At 33.9% G+C, this 16,493-nt stretch overlaps 2 protein-coding genes and 1 long non-coding RNA gene across 3 annotated transcripts; 1 reads left to right on the top strand and 2 right to left on the bottom strand.

The window, feature by feature from the left end:
• Positions 1-1,216: 1,216 nt before the first annotated feature.
• On the bottom strand, positions 1,217-8,558 carry LOC106369912 (transcription factor MYB28-like). The gene is made up of 3 exons (XM_048774258.1): positions 8,099-8,558; positions 7,886-8,015; positions 1,217-3,421 (listed from the first exon to the last, which is right to left on the bottom strand). The coding sequence occupies exons 1-3, from the start codon at positions 8,229-8,231 to the stop codon at positions 2,926-2,928; spliced, it is 759 nt and encodes a 252-aa protein (XP_048630215.1). The 5' UTR covers positions 8,232-8,558; the 3' UTR covers positions 1,217-2,925.
• On the bottom strand, positions 1,336-1,797 carry LOC106431683 (transcription factor MYB28-like). Its single transcript, XM_022693933.1, has 2 exons — positions 1,765-1,797; positions 1,336-1,692 (listed from the first exon to the last, which is right to left on the bottom strand). The coding sequence occupies exons 1-2, from the start codon at positions 1,795-1,797 to the stop codon at positions 1,336-1,338; spliced, it is 390 nt and encodes a 129-aa protein (XP_022549654.1).
• Positions 8,559-12,105: 3,547 nt separating the features above from the next.
• On the top strand, positions 12,106-15,624 carry LOC125602920. The gene is made up of 2 exons (XR_007335101.1): positions 12,106-13,430; positions 14,571-15,624. It is a non-coding gene; the product is annotated as an uncharacterized LOC125602920 (long non-coding RNA).
• Positions 15,625-16,493: the final 869 nt, after the last annotated feature.

Below are 16,493 nucleotides of genomic sequence, written 5' to 3'. Positions count from 1 at the left end.
GGGATAAACTCATAAAAGAAAAAAAAAGTAGAGACAATTGAAAGAGGCGATCGTCGACGCAAGCAACACTTCGGACGAATGATCGAGTGCGTGATGGATGACATTGGTCGTGTAAATTGCGTAGTTCCGTGTCACTTTGTTTAGATCCTACTGCATTTTTATAAATCACTATAAAAATCACTGAGGGCCGGGGGGGCCATTTACGAAAGGAGAGTAAGACTTCACTAAATGATTTGTGTTTCTAAGGGTTAAGGTATTTTCATGTTAAGTTTTTCTTTTTTGTGCAAAAAAAGATGGTTTCGCATTGTAAATAGTTTATCCCAGCGTGAATTGAACCTATATTTTCATGGTAAGTTATATATATATATATATTGAAATAGTTTGTGTATATACTGAAACAAGGAAATGGAAAATCATATAGGAAAAATGAAAACTATAAATCGAAGAATTATAGCTAATGAGGTGCTTTTGCTTTAAGAAAAAAAAAACTTGGGGTGATTTTGTTGTATAATAGCAGTCTCGAAATTTTCACACAAATACTATATATTATATTAAAAGTTATATGATTAAGATTTATCGGCTCACACTTCCGATTATCTGTTCCCCATCTTGATCTTTAGCTTTCATTTACTTGCTTATGGACCACATGTACATTTTCTATTGAAACGTCTTTTTCGTGTGGTCAGTTTCCAATCCAACGAAAGATACCACCAACTTCATGCCATGGAAAGTTGGAAACACTGATATAATCATAAAGAAGAGCATGACTGATGATTAGAATCGACTTTAACTTTTAGCAAAAGAATACTGATAATGTGTACTATAAAAAAATATTATCTCCGTTTCATAAAGATGTTTGTTTTATAAAAATAATTTATTTCAAAAATTAATTACATTTACTAAATTTTCATTGGTTTAGGATTATATAAAATAGATAATCACAAAAGTATATATTAATACTGAAATTAATTACAATATGTTTTATTAATGTGTGAAAAATTTTAAACATGCATTGTTGTGGAACTGTGTATAAAACAACCTTTATTGCAATAAATATTATGAAACATTGTGACTGGCCCTAATCAACTACCAATTGATCCGTGAGGCATGCACGGTGGTTCTCAGTGTAAGAGAAACCCTAGCTCGAGTACTATTTTCTTATTTCTTGCGGTGACCTAACATTAACCCTGATTTAACGTCATACAAACCCTACGGATTAATAAACATGAGTTCTCGGGCATATACTTAACAATCCAAATGACAAATACATACATAACTTCTCGTTCAGGAAAGTTTCAAATAGTTTGAAACCGTTCAGTTCGAATATAAAAAGATTCATATGATTTGCTTATCGAAGAAATCATATTCAGTGTCGTCATATATCAAACCAGCATGGTCAAGAAGATAATTTGACCAACCCTCGAAGTTTCCAGTCATATTGTCTTGATCATCAACGCTAGTTGATGAGACGACGTCTTGTGACACATCGGACATAGGAAGATCATGACCATACTGATCGACATTCATGTTGTGCTCATCTCTCCCGAGTGTCTCGAGAAAATATGAGAAATCGTAACCCTGATCCATATCGAGATCAGAAGTAGCATGTATCTCGTGATCAGTGTACAACAATGATTGAGAAAAGGGATCGAAGTCAGCGAGAGCATTGGAACTATCTTCTTCATTGCGAGTCTGCTCAGGGAAGCCATTGGAAAAGCTTTCATATCACTACAAGAAAACAATGGCCACTCCGATGAAATTTACCGAGAACTTCTTTTGTGGGAAAGGTAACGACATGTTTGTGATAAAATTCCGATAACATATGAATTATGTCGGGATCATCTCGGAAATTACCGATGAATCTATTTTCTCGCTGTTTTCTCGAGATGCATAGTCGGCAATTTGTCGGAAACCAAAAAAATTTCTGAGGAACAGGTTTTGTGGGAAGGTTCTCAGAAAATGTTGACGGTAATTTCTCGGAACAATCAATTTCCGACAATCAATTATTTTCTGGGTATGGCTTCGGAAAAGTAGACGATAAATTGTCGGAGCTCTTTCTCGGCAGTTACCGAGGAGAAATTGATCTCGGAAGATTTGACGGAAAATTGTCATAATAGCTTCTAGCGTACATGTGACGCCATTCGAAGCAAAACCAACCATGGCTTTTTCAGTATTTCTTTATATAAGCGTTCATGTGTGTCTTCATGTGTAGATCTGAACTAGAGAAATTTGAAAACATATATACGAGTGTTTGCAGAAAATCGATTTTACAATTGAGATTAATAAGGCTAAAGACACTAAGAAGCTATTTGAGTATGCACATCAAGAGATTCTTCTTGTCAACAAAGAAGTTGAGTTTACAGAAGGTGTGGAGAAGACGAAGATGAAGAAGATATATTTTTAATATTTTAAAATTTAGTTTTAGTGTTTCAATACATTTACCTTTATACTTTTTAGTTTTTATGAGTTATTTAGTCTGTATTTTTCTTGTAAGCAATATATATCCCGTGTATATCTTTATAATAATCAAATGGTGTATATTTGTTCCTTTGTTAAGAACGTCTTTATCTATTAAATTTCCAGAAAAAACATCTTTATGTATTAGTGTATTACGGTAGTCTTCAAACAATTTCCCAGAAGTGTAAAACAGATTCACCGGAAATACTGTAGTAACGATTTCTCCTCGGTATATTCAATGTCATGTATCATCGGAAAGGCCTCGGTAAATACCGATTAACTTCTGACAAACCAACTTCCGAGCATGCTTCGACGAGTTTGTGGCTTCACATTTCATCGAAACGGTCTCGGTGTATTCCGACAAACGATTCCGACAAAATTTCCGAGGATATATCTCGTCGGAAATTTCCGACACAGCTCCGACATCAATCCATTTCCGAGACCCAAACTCCGACTAATTGAGTTTTCTCAGAAGACCATCGGTTCGAGCTTGTTCCTATTACTTACCGACAAAGATGGCTGTCGGCATGCGGTGCTTTTTCTTGTAGTGTATGGTATTGTAGTAGCACTCAAGATATCTTTGATGGAAGTGGCCTTAGCCGCAACTTTGTTTAAAAGCCTTGATGTAGAGTTCGATTTCTTAATACTTTTCTTGCAACTCAAGGAACCTCCCTGAACTGGTGTGGTGATCTCGGAAGATGGGTTGAAACCGGAGGAAAGAGGACGAGACATGGAAGGCATTGAGCTTGACCGGGAGTATCGTTTGTCGGAACTAGATGCATCTAGAGAATGCAAGTTCCCAGGCTGCGTGGTGGTGACAGTAGGGCTAGTATTAGAAGCTAGTGGCTTGTGAGTCACGGGGTCAATACCCTGTTCGATCAGACGTTTTTTGAGATGCGTGTTCCAGTAATTCTTGATCTCATTGTCGGTTCTTCTAGGTAAATGTCTCGCTATGACCGACCACCTAAAGACAAGAATAGTGAAAGAGATAAGATGGAAGACCACAGTTAATAAAATTTATTTTGAAGTTTTTTTATGGAATATAGACTAAATGATGTGTGCTAACCAAACACATATTTTGCATCAGAGAATTGTCAAATACATTGGAAAAAATAACGAATAAATTTTTTCGAAGTAAAACTTCACTTTAGAAGCATCGTTAAATTTATTTATCATGTTGTACTTTTTAATATATGATGTATATATAGATTATATAACATTTTGTGTGTTTTGAATATGGACTTTGTAATTTAAATTTTTTACTAATAAAATTTGTTTGCGGTAATAAAAAAAAAAGAGACAACTAGAATGATGATTACCGGAGGATTCATACGCACATAAAAAACATATAGGGGTTTTTGCCAAAACTAACCCACAACTTGATTTTAATCCCAAACCTATACTCAAACTTGAATCAAATGCAAAACTAACCTAAAAGCCTAGTGAAATTACAGCTCAGCCCCTTGTGACCAAACAAAAAAACAGAAGCCATTTTTACGAATATAGCCCCAGTAAATCGTCTGAGTCGTCTGAGATGTTGGAAGTCGTCTGGACGACTGAAGTGTAAGTCGTCTGGTACCAGTTTACTTTAAAAATAATTTATAAATCTTGTAAAAAAATATTTTGATGCTTAAAAAATAAAAATCAAGTAATTATAAACAGTTTTAACTGATATAAATTAAGATATGATAAAATTGATTTGTTTTGAAGATAGATGAGTGGAAGTAGTGAATCATGAAATACTTTGGTTTAGGAGTTTGGCAAACATATGTTGTAGTATTGTATGTATTGTTAGGGTTAGATTTTGGAAAACTAAAATGTTTTTTTCAAAAATTAGTTTTCACTTATATGTGTTTATTTCTGTGTATAGTAAACACTTTTCAAGTTTGATTTGGTTTTATGAAGTGTTTAATTAGATAATTAAGTTTAGGGGTTATGTTTAGGGTGTGGACGACTTATATTTCAGTCGTCTGTTGAATAATTTACCCGGACGACGTATATTTCAGTCGTCCAGACGACTTACTTGTAAGTCGTCTGGAAAGTTTCAGTCGTCTGTTGAATAATTTACCCGGACGACGTATATTTCAGTCGTCCAGACGACTTACTTGTAAGTCGTCTGGAAAGTCTTCTATTTTAGTTTCCCGCTAAAAATATTTAATTTCCCGCTAAAAATATTAAACTCTTCTGGACGACTTACATGTAAGTCGTCTGTTTTAATTTCTTCACCAGACGACTGAAATGTAAGTCGTCCAGGAAGTCGTCTGAGTCAAAAATATTTAATCTAATTGGATTTTTTGTCTCCCTATATAAAGAAAAATTTACACATTCTCTCTCCTCCTCTCAAATGGCTGCAACAAAAATGTAATGTTCATCATTCTAAAACTCTCCAACCTCTCTCTAATCTCTTTGACTTGAAAACACCAAACTTTATATAAATTTTTCAGTTTTGTCTCATGTATTTCTTACTAATCTATCTCTTTTGCAGGTTTTTAATCAAGTGGTACTCATCTTCCACTAATTTAGAGGTAGATCTATTAATTTTAGATATGTATTTTTGTGTGTTCTATAAATGTAGATTTATCTAATCTTCCACTCATTTTCTCTATTTTTAAGTCATTTGAACGTTTTTGGATATGCAGGTTTTTCAGATCTGGATTTGATGTGCAGGTTTTTCAGATCTGGAAGACTTCTGGGACGACTTACCTGTTAGTCGTCTGGAAGTCGTCTGGAAGTCGTCTGGACTTCTTGGAAGTCTTCTGACAAAGTCGTCTGGACTTCCACGAAGTCGTCTGGACTTCCAGGAAGTCGTCTGGACTTCCAGGAAGTCGTCTGGACTTCTAGGAAGTCGTCTGGACTTCTAGGAAGTTGTCTGGATTTTTCTGAGCGTTTTGGTAAGTTCTTATGTCTGATTTTTCTTCATTTGGTAACTTCTTGTTGTATAAAGTTCTTACTTTTTTCCCAAACTAAAACTCTCCAAACCCACTCTAATCTCTTTGACTTGAAAACACCAAACTTTATATGAATTTTTCAATTTTGTCTCATGTCTTTGTTACTAATCTATTTTTTTTTTGCAGGTTTTTAATTAGATGGTACTCATCTTCCACTAATTTAAAGGTAGATCAATTATTTTTTGATATGTATTTTTGTGTGTTCTGTAAAGGTAGATTTATCTAATCTTCCATTCATTTTTTCTGTTTTTAAGCCATTTGAACGTTTTTGAATATGCAGGTTTTTCAGATCTGGATTTAAAATGCAGGTTTTTCAGATCTGGAAGACTTCTGGGACGACTTACTTGTTAGTCGTCTGGAAGTCGTCTGGACTTTCTAAAAGTCGTCTGGACTTCCTGTAAAGTCGTCTGGAAGTCGTCTGAACTTCCTAAAAGTCTTCTGGCAAAGTCGTCTGAACTTCCTGGAAGTCGTCTGGACTTCTTAGAAGTCGTCTGGACTTCTTAAAAGTTGTCTGGTCTTGTCTACTCAAGTGGAATCCAAGCTTGTCTTTGTAGATGAATGATCTATAATAGTTTTGTTTGTGGTCTGTTTTGTGAATTGCATGTATACTCTTTTAGTTGTGAATTTTTTGTAAAATCAGTAATAATGTTTTCCAAGATGTATTAAATGTGCTAACAATGTGTTTACACATTTACAAATCAATGAAATAATAGACTTCAGTAGCCTTTTTCTTATCTTTGGATCTCTCATATGCAATAATAAACTCCAATGGCCTTTTTCTCATCATAATAAACAAGAATGTTGGTAAGAGATGGAAACAAACAATAGTAACTAGTCAAAGCATATCATATTTTTTATAAGTTTGCATTGAAAAACTTAGTCAAATTTAGTAAAACTAAGGAAGAGAACATATTTTGTAAATATGAGTTTTACATATCTTGAAGTTACTTATCACTCTTAAAAATACAAGTTATTCAAAAACTAATGTAGAAGACTTAAAAACTAGTGGAGAAGACGCGGACGACTTCAATCTAAGTTGTCTAGACGACTAAACTATATGTCGTCTGGTCAACGCAGAGGTTATTTTTGCAATTGACTTTGAAATCTGTTATTTTGGACGACTGAAAGTTAAGTCGTCTACTATTGTTTGGTTAAAAAAAACTCCAAAAAAGCTAGACGACTTACATTTCAGTCGTCAGAGGTTAGTTTTGCATTTGACTGGATTATTTCAGAAGTTTGACTTTTTGGACGACTTACATTTCAGTCGTCTAGTGAAAATTAAAATAATAATATTTTTTTAAAAGTAGACGACTTAAAGTTAAGTCGTCATAGGTTAGTTTTGCAATTGAAAAAAAAAACTTCAAGATTTAATTATATACAGACGACTTATAATTCAGTCGTCCACGAGACGACTGAAATGTAAGTCGTCCAGGATTTACGAGGTTTGACCAGAATCTCGGAAAAAAGTCCTGGACGACTTACAATTAAGTCGTCTGGTGGACGACTGAATTATAAGTCGTCTGTGTATAATTAAATCTTGAAGTTTTTTTTTTCAATTGCAAAACTAACCTATGACGACTTAACTTTAAGTCGTCTACTTTTAAAAAATATTATTATTTTAATTTTTGCCAGACGACTGAAATGTAAGTCGTCTGGGGAAGTCAAACTTCTGAAATTATCCAGTCAAATGCAAAACTAACCTATGACGACTGAAATGTAAGTCGTCTAGGTTCTTTGGAATTTTTTTTGAAACCAAACAATAGTAGACGACTTAACTTTCAGTCGTCTCAGGTTACAGATTTCAAAGTCAATTGCAAAAATAACCTCTGCGTTGACCAGACGACTTCCAGGTAAGTCGTCTACAGCCAGACGACTGAAAGGTAAGTCGTCTACAGCCAGACGACTTCCCAAGTAAGTCGTCTGACGAACAGATCTGGAAAAAAACTCGATGTCATACCTTAAATTGGTGAGATAAGTTCCTTAGCATACATAAGGCTTCTCCAAGCCCACAGAATCACAAACGAAAGTCACCCACCCATAATCGTTAGCTTCTATGACTCTATGAACCATAAAAATTTTAGAATCAAAATCTTGGGTTTTTTTAGCTCATTGTTGAGAGAAAGTGAGAGATATGTTGTGTTTAGTTCACAAGAATGGAAAAAGAAGAAGGGTAAATCGATTTTGGGAGCATTAAGAGCTTCAAATTGGTTGTTCATGGTGGTTGTGGTATTGATGACAATAGCAATCTTGTAATTACTTGAAGATGATGAGGGTGAGAGAGTAAAAATGTCATTTTCGAAAAAAAAAGAAAAAAAAAAATTGATGGCATTTTCGTAAATTATTTGAACTTGTGGGGTGAATAGGGCAAAACCAATTTTCAAAAAAAAGGGAGGTTAGTTTTGTGTTTGACTTTAAGTTGTAGGTCAATTTTGCAAAAATCCCAAACATATAATAGTCCTTTTTGTTAAAAATAAACGTACTTGTTGCCACGAGCAGCATGGAGCATGATGATAATCTGTTCCTCCTCTGAACTAAACTCGCCTCTTTTGATCTCAGGTTTTAGGTAGTTAGTCCATCGCAGTCTACAACTCTTTCCACACCTTTTCAACCCTAATTAAACACCATATTCTCATCAAAATATTATACAATAAATACTAATTATACATGCCTGTGTATACTATATATATACTAACCAGCTTTTTGGGGAATGTCGCGCCAGCCACCTTCTCCATGTTCGTGAATGTAAGAGATGAGCGTCTTGTCTTCCTCGGTTGTCCATGCACCTTTCTTCAACCCTTCTCCGACACAACATGGCTTTCTTGACATTTTCTCCGATATATATATATGAACACTAATGTGTTAAAGGTTCAAACAACACCAAAGGAAATACTATATTGGGAAACTAAAATCAGAAAGGAAATATTCTAAAAAGGTAAGAAAGAAATAGATCTGTTAATGAGAACTCTGATACATCTGAATATGAGACTAATCGAGAAGCGCTCTTGGGTCTTGCCCACAGAGCTGCTAGGTGTTTTCATGTTTTTCAAGTAGACTTTGAATTTTTGCTTTCTATATATCCTTGAAATATGTATTTTTATAACACTATAAGATTAGACTAAAGAAACTTGTGAAGAAGAGCAATGAATTGTGTGATGATGGTGTTGGGATTGTGAAATCCCGTGTCCAATTCTATATTATCCGATTAGTACGATATTGTCCACTTTGGGCCTAATTGGCAAGCCCGCATGGATTTACTTTTGGTTTCCATCCCAAAAGGCCTCGTACTATTAGAGTTGGACATCTCTTTATATATTAGACACTTCTTGTCTAATTCTCCAATGTGGGACTTAGTTTGTTATATCACATTCTTCCCTTCAAACTAAGGATCACATTCATCTCGTGTCCCACAACTGACTTCCAGAATCTTCTGACTTGATTTCTGCCACACACCTCTCATTCCTAACTCATAGGATACCCATTCATCACTCAAAGGGTATTTCGGTCTTTCTTGCAGATTTCTCGTCAACCGGCTCTGATACCAATTGTTGGGATTGTGAAATCCCGTGTCCAATTCTATATTATCCGATTAGTACGATATTGTCCACTTTGGGCCTAATTGGCAAGCCCGCATGGATTTACTTTTGGTTTCCATCCCAAAAGGCCTCGTACTATTAGAGTTGGACATCTCTTTATATATTAGACACTTCTTGTCTAATTCTCCAATGTGGGACTTAGTTTGTTATATCACAGGTGGTGAGCTTAAGAGCTATTCTCTTCTATATATACACACGTACATACTGACAATGTTGATTATGATAGATATTTTGGTACGCGAATTATTAATTATTTAAATAGATCAATTTGTTTAAACTAGCTCGCAATTATTTTCTAACAAGAAGAATATTTGCAAATTGATGCTGTATATATTACTACATTTAGCTATACATATTTATTTTCAAGCATTTCTAGCACAAAAAGAAGGATTAGCACTAATGAAAAGTACTATGCAACATATCGTTTATATTAAAATGATAGTAGGTAGTTATTCTTATGATATCATGAAAAAAATAAGATGATTTGATTTACCCAAGAACCAAATTTTGTTCAAAACATAATTGTATGGCTTATATATATATCAAGAATATAAATATATAGTCGATACTGCATAATTCAATATGCAAAATGAAATTTCAAATGTGATTTGGAATGCACACTATTTTTTACTATTAATTTTTAATTTTAAAATGAAGTTATTAATAATTGTGTAATTTATTTTAATATTGATATTATAATAAATAGTATTACTTATAACTATAATTTTGAAATTAATGCATTATGTAGCTTATTTTCAATTATTAAAATTGCATACATAGTAATAATTAATAATAATTGTTTAATTATTTTAGTTATTATTTATTTTCCAATACCTACTTAATATTTATATTTTAATTAATTTAAATTGTATAAAAATATACTGCAACTTCTACACCGTAAATTTTATCAATCATTTATTTTAATAAAAATAATAACTCATATTTTTACTGCAAACATACTACATAAATCTATATTTTTACCACATAATTTTTACTCTAAATTATATTAAGTTATAATACATATTACAACTCAATGTTAATACTATGTGTCACCAATCGGAGTCTAAATCAAGTTATTTATTAGATATATCTGGAAATTAATAAATCTAATTTTATAAACACAAAAGAAGAAAATAAATAAGAAACAGTTGGGTCATGGATACTGTAGATATAGTGAAGTGGAAAAGTGATAGACATTATTGTCTTGATCATTTTGTTTTGGACAAAATTGTCTTGATCATTGAGAATTGAAGGGATACTGTAACACCACTCGTTATTTTCGACGTGGTCCTATTTTGTTTGCCACTTTTTTTGTTTTTCCATTATTGTTCGTCTCTTACCACCCCTCACATATTCTCATTTCCCTTCCTTTTTTTTTTGAACACCCTCAATTCATCCATTCTCTATATTCTCATTTCTTTTAACAATAACTTGTAACTTCTTGTTTACTTGATTCTCTTTTTTCCTCTTTGGGGTTAATTAGTTTGGAATCCACCTTGATGATCGGTTCTAAGGCTTTAATCTGTGATTGGAGTAGTTGCACGGTGTTTTAAGTTATGTATACATATATGTACTAGGTTTCCCTCCTCCTTCCAAATTTTGTTTTGTATTATGATGTTTCATCACACGAATATGTAGGCTTACTTTCTATGTATATATAACTAGGTATCTCATCCAGTCATCCGCGTCTTACCCATGCATAATTATATTACATAAGATTTCATCTGCTGATCGGCATATTTTTGGGCACACGTTATATTTCACCATCTCTCGTTCTTGACATTGAGCTAGATGATGGCTGACAAAAAAAAGAAGCTAGATGATGTAATCACACCATAAATTTGGAAACCCACCCAAGTAGGCCATGACGTGTTTATTGATTCCACGGGTCATAATTCACTATTCAACTAAATGCCGATACCAACACCAACACCACCATATCTTTGGAAGAAAAAAGCTGCGCATCTACAATTTAGTGAGGACCAGTTTGGATTGTAGCATATAGAGAGGAATCCTTGATTATAGAAAACCAAATTAAATCACTAAGATCCTCGTTCTAGATGCTTCTATATGTTAACCAAGTTAAGATAATCCCACAATATTCTTCACTTTGTCTTGGTTCATTGTAGTTATTTTAATGTCCCTTGGGGCAAAATCATATGGTGCACGCATCGTTTTTCCGAATAAGTTTTTCTACTATAACTTCCTTAGCATATGGCTGATCTCTATGAACAATGCAAGCCTTAAGCCTCAAAACTCATTTCAGAATGTTCTCCACTTGCTCTTCTATGCATCAATCTACTATATATACTTGGAAGCAAAAAAAAGAACAACTGATCTGCTTAACATCCAATCTCATCGGTCGTAACATGTCCATTTCATTTTGTTTATGATCATAGTTTATCTCGCAGACTAAAACTTATCATTATCCTTTCACGATGTTCGCATCGAATCTCATCCAAGCATTTAGATTGCGTTTATCCTTCTAACTTTTCTTGAATTTATAACTTTTTTTGCGGATGTTTAAAACATATTCTTAACTTTCTTTTCGCAAAACAACTTGTTTCACTTTTTTTTTTTGGTGAACTTTTTAGTGACGTTTCTTATTTTTATTTTCTTATTTCCCACTCGATACCTCAGTTCTGTCTATATCTAGCACTTTCGTCTATTTATTTGTTCCTTGATAGTTCATGCTGTTACTCTTGTTCTATCACGGTCGAGAATTCGTATACGAATACTTTTGTTATATTAATCACCAACATCACACGAACCTGGTCTTCTTTTTGTTTACCTTCGTATCGTGATTAAACACTTCTTCACGTTAAAAACTGTAGTTTCTTTCTCAGCCACTACTGTTTGACGTAAAATTTGGACTTATTAACGTTATCATATTGCAAATGTCGAAAATTCTGAGTTGAGAATTGAGACGATATACATATGCACTCGAATCCTACACTTCTAAACATTAGCTGGTGACGCTGTTTATTAGTTTATTAATTTTTTGGTTTAATTAATTTATCAATGTTGCATGGTAGGGAAATTAGTTGATTAGTCTATTGCCTATTGGAGTATTACATATGTAGTATCATCGTATCGTGTATATATTTAATTATAAGATTGTATGACATATGTTTAGTTCATGATCCATTAGTCACTGAGTTAATTAGACTGAAAAAGCATAGGAAGAAAATGATTTTAATCCATACGTTGCGATCATCTAGAATTTCAGCCATATTCTTTGGGAGTTGGGACCATGGCACCATGTAGCGAAAGCCCATACGTGGAAATTTGAAAACAACCATTCATCCCAAAAAAATAAAAATGAAGAAGCTTTTCTTTTAGATTTTACCTTTTTACCTTCTGCTTTAAAAATGTATATATTTTATTTATATATAAAAGGAATACTTTTTATCAAATATAAAAAGAAATAATAATGCTATTATTTAGAAGAAAAAAATGATCAAAGTTCACTGATTTCGGCTGCGCTGTCAGTTGTAGTTACAATTCTTTTTTTCTCACAATTATTTCTTATGAATATTGCATATCTATTGCGCTGGACATAGTCATCGATCTATTGGAATCTCCTTTTGAAATAAAAACAAAAAATGAAAAGCGACGAAATGATGGAAGGTGGGTCGTGGGGGTACTCTATAATTAGATTCATGTGGTTCTCTATTCGTTGCATATTCTTTTGCATCGTTCATTCTTGATTAAACATATACTTATATTTTTGTTATCTAGATTCTCTACATAAATAATGTTTTTCTTTTTTGTACAAACAGATAGATAATGTTTTACCTTATTACCAAAACTCAGGGTGGCCGATGCAAGCCATGCCATATGTTCAAAGTGAAAAAAAATTCGACCAAATTCGAGATCATTTTAGCACTTTCAATTCTTAGTTTATTTAGCCTAAAATATATTTAAGATGAAAACATCTCTTTATAAGAAGATAGATGAAGTTATCCTCTATTTTGATGATTACATAAGATTTATGTCTTTCTTTTCTGTACATGTTATAGTATAATTATGTTTTCTTTATTTTCTGATGTGTATATTCCTTGCTATGTGTGAACAGTATCCTAATTGGATCTTAGGGAAATATAGGAAGCTGATACACGGTTGGTTACTAGAGTCTAGATGATGATGTTAGTACCTAAGAATGTCTTCAATAATTTGGATCGACTTTGGTGTACCTTCTCAACCATAGTTTTCTATCTAATTATCCCCTAAGTTTTAGGTTAATCACTATACTACTCGGATTTAGAAAGTTTATCACTATACCACATTGATTTACTGTTTGGTTCGAAGCATATATCTTTTCCTACTGCATGGCTTGAAGTCATGGACCATTATAATACCCAGTAAATCAATAGTCAAGAAAACAAATGCAGACAATGAAAACCGCTACAAATTGAACCCCTAAAATCAGGTATGTGATTGCATATATTTTTCTTTTGAAAAATAGGTCGGTTATTGCGTGGTCACCCATGTTGCATGCAAGATGATTCAGTACATAGCTAGGCCAGTTTCTTGGTTATATTGGGCTTCTGCCTGGACCTCATCTCTGAAGATAAGGATCCATTTTAATATGCACTAATGATATTTCCTGTGCATGAAAATAGTGTGCGATGATGTCCCTTAGATGGTTTACTCACTCAATTTACATTTTACAATGTTACTATTTTAGTCCAGTCAGGGTTGGTGTTCAAAAAAAAATTCACGGTTAACTCTAGGTCAAGATTCCCATTTGGAGCTTCTCGGTGTTTAGTTTTTGGTTTCAGTGCTTCCTGTATGATTTTAAGTTCCAATACCTAATTTTTTAATAATCATTACTACTACATATATAGTAAAAAGAAAAACAAAAAGAGGAAAATGCCCTCTTGAACAATCATGTAATATATTATTCGAGACCGAAGGCTTATTTAGGTACGAGTGTTTTTCCGTTTTGCAATAAATTTGCAAAATTTATTAATGGAAATGATTCATGTCATTTGTAAATATATAACTAAAGTAAAAATAATAAAAAGCGGATATCAATTTTTCTAACCAAGTGCATATGATTTATTACATTAAGAAAAAATACCAGGATGAAAGAAGAACAAACATAAAGTTCAAAACAAGGAAATGAAATTTGGGTTAGGCAGTATGATAAGCGTTTGGGATAAACCATTATATAGCAATAAGTGCATTTTTTCGGGACCGACTGAATAGCCGATAGGGTTTATAAGAAAAACAAGGAAAAGAATAAACAAATGTTTTGTAAGATCTAATTTGACACGTAGGAATACATATCCATGTAAAACCCGTAATTAACTTTGAATGTAAGATTTTAAGTTATATCCAACCCAAAGTAGAAAAATATAACTTTTTAATTATGGTGAACTTTTTAATCATGGTGAGGTTCCGGTAAATACAAGTCTTCTTTAGGTTTGGGAACTAGCTACAAAAGGGTTTAGGTAAATACTATGTACCATGAATTAAATAAAAAGGAAAACAAAATCAATAGAAAATGAGAATGAGAATATGAGACGGTCTGCTTTTCTGGATGTCTGATTTTCGTTTTCTAAAGAAGTGTATTCAGGAAATCAACAGTCTCTGCTCGGCCTTCCTGTGGTCTGGCCCGATGATGTCTTCGCAGAAAGCAAAAATTGCATGGTCTGATGTTTGTTCTCCAAAAGAAGAAGGCGGTCTAGGTTTGAGACCTCTTGAGGAGGTTAACAGGGTCTCTTGTCTGAAGTTGATCTGGCGCATTGTCTCGTGTAGATCATCTTTATGGGTTCAACGAATTAAAAAACATATTACCATAAAGAGTTTTTTTTGGAGTGTAAAAGCTTCAAGCTCTTTGGACTCCTGGATGTGGAAGAAGTTGTTAAAGCTCAGGCCTCTTTCTCAGCAGTTCCATTGAGTAGAAGTAAATGATGGCTCAACTACCTCCTTTTGGTATGACAATTGGTCTCAGCTAGGGGTGATGATCAATTTAACTGGTGAAAGGGGTTCCATTGCGTTAGGGATTCCTATAAATGCAACGGTGGAGAGAGTGCTGCAAACCTATCGGAGGCGCAGACTTAGAACCTATGTACTGTTATTAATCAAGCAGGAGATTCTGAGGCTTCAAGCTCTCTGGCCAAACCAACAGAAGGACTCTGTTCTTTGGAAGCAGGAGATTGATGATTTCAGGGAGGGTTTCAGCTCATCTCAAACCTGGAAATTAACCAGGATGCAGGGGCCCAACGTCTCTTGGGTAGAGGGAATCTGGTTCAAAGAAGCTATTCCTAAATTCTCTTTTCTCACTTGGTTAGCGGCTCATAACAGATTATCACTACAAGAAATATGTACATTCTTAGCTCACGAAAAACGCTATAGTAAGCCTTACATAGCGTTTTCTCATATGCTATGTCATCGGCAGCAATCATAGATACCACCTCTATGATAGCATTTTTAAAATGTTGCGAAATGTGTAGATACTATAGCAATACTTGAATGTTGTTGTTAACTTTAATTATAGCACTGTTTTTTTGTTACAAATTGATTGTGATTCGTATATTCGTGCTATAATAGGTTTTTTGTACAATAAACCACAAATAATTATAATTAAAAATAAATAATCAAAAATTAAACTGAAATTACTTTATAATTAAAAATAAAATAAATTTTATTTATAAATAAATTGGTTTACAAATAAATTCTGGTTTACTAAACTAAACCAGATATTAAAAAATAAAATTAAACCACTACAATTTCCTAACTCTACACCAAACCAAACCTAAAAAAAAATTAACCCTAATCAAACCGCCGCTTCTTCTTCTTACGCCTCCACATGCCGTCGCGTCTTCTTCCTCGGCTCGGACCTGCTCGCCGTCGTCACCGTCCGCTCCACACCAGAGCTCGGACCTGCTCGCTGTTGTCGTCTCCAACAGATCTTCCTCTCCTCCATCTTCTTCCGCCATCTCGCCGTCGTCGCGTCTTCTTCCCCTCCTTCCTTTATAGAGGTGGAGAATCCATATCCGTTTCTGCCTCCTCCGCCGTCAAGCTCAAACCGTAAATCTTTCCATACCAGAGCTTGTCTACTTCTGTTTGCGAATGACTCAGGGGCTGGTCACACCAGAGCTTCTCGTTGGCGTCGTCGTTGTTGAGAGATGATTGAGAGGGAAGCAATGGAGAAGAAGGATGTGATAGTTGTTAAAGATTTGATACATGAAAAATTGATTGTCGAAGAGACAAGGTTCTGGAGAGAAGAAGATTGGAAGAAAAGAAGAAAAAGGAATCGACAGAGGAAATCTTGGAGAGAGAGAGATACACACAAAAATTGAATCCGAACCATTGATTATAATTAATCAATGGCTAAAAATGGCGATCCTCACAGCACTATCTTAACCAATAGAAAATTAGGAGTATTTTTTTTTTCTTTTATGTCTTCGACAAGAGTGTATTATTTATTATGTTTAGTTTATTAAAGCTTTAATAGTATATAGAAGGTATGGTGAGTTTGTTT

Source organism: Brassica napus, unplaced genomic scaffold (assembly GCF_020379485.1).
Source record: "Brassica napus cultivar Da-Ae unplaced genomic scaffold, Da-Ae ScsIHWf_3038;HRSCAF=3832, whole genome shotgun sequence".
NCBI classification, from domain to species: Eukaryota; Viridiplantae; Streptophyta; class Magnoliopsida; order Brassicales; family Brassicaceae; genus Brassica; species Brassica napus.
The sequence above is the reverse complement of the archived record's forward strand: the minus strand, read 5'-3'. Positions and strand labels throughout refer to the sequence as shown.

Bases quoted from the DNA above. Each gene is read 5' to 3' on its own strand.
- LOC106369912 (XM_048774258.1), bottom strand. From the start codon at position 8,231: ATGTCAAGAAAGCCATGTTGTGTCGGAGAAGGGTTGAAGAAAGGTGCA. The intron at 8,016-8,098 runs GTTAGTATATAT...GTGTTTAATTAG, and splicing joins CGACATTCCCCAAAAAGCTG to GGTTGAAAAGGTGTGGAAAG. The intron at 3,422-7,885 runs GTACGTTTATTT...TCTTGTCTTTAG, and splicing joins CATGCTGCTCGTGGCAACAA to GTGGTCGGTCATAGCGAGAC.
- LOC106431683 (XM_022693933.1), bottom strand. From the start codon at position 1,797: ATGTCGTTACCTTTCCCACAAAAGAAGTTCTCG. The intron at 1,693-1,764 runs GTAAATTTCATC...TTCCCTGAGCAG, and splicing joins TCCCACAAAAGAAGTTCTCG to ACTCGCAATGAAGAAGATAG.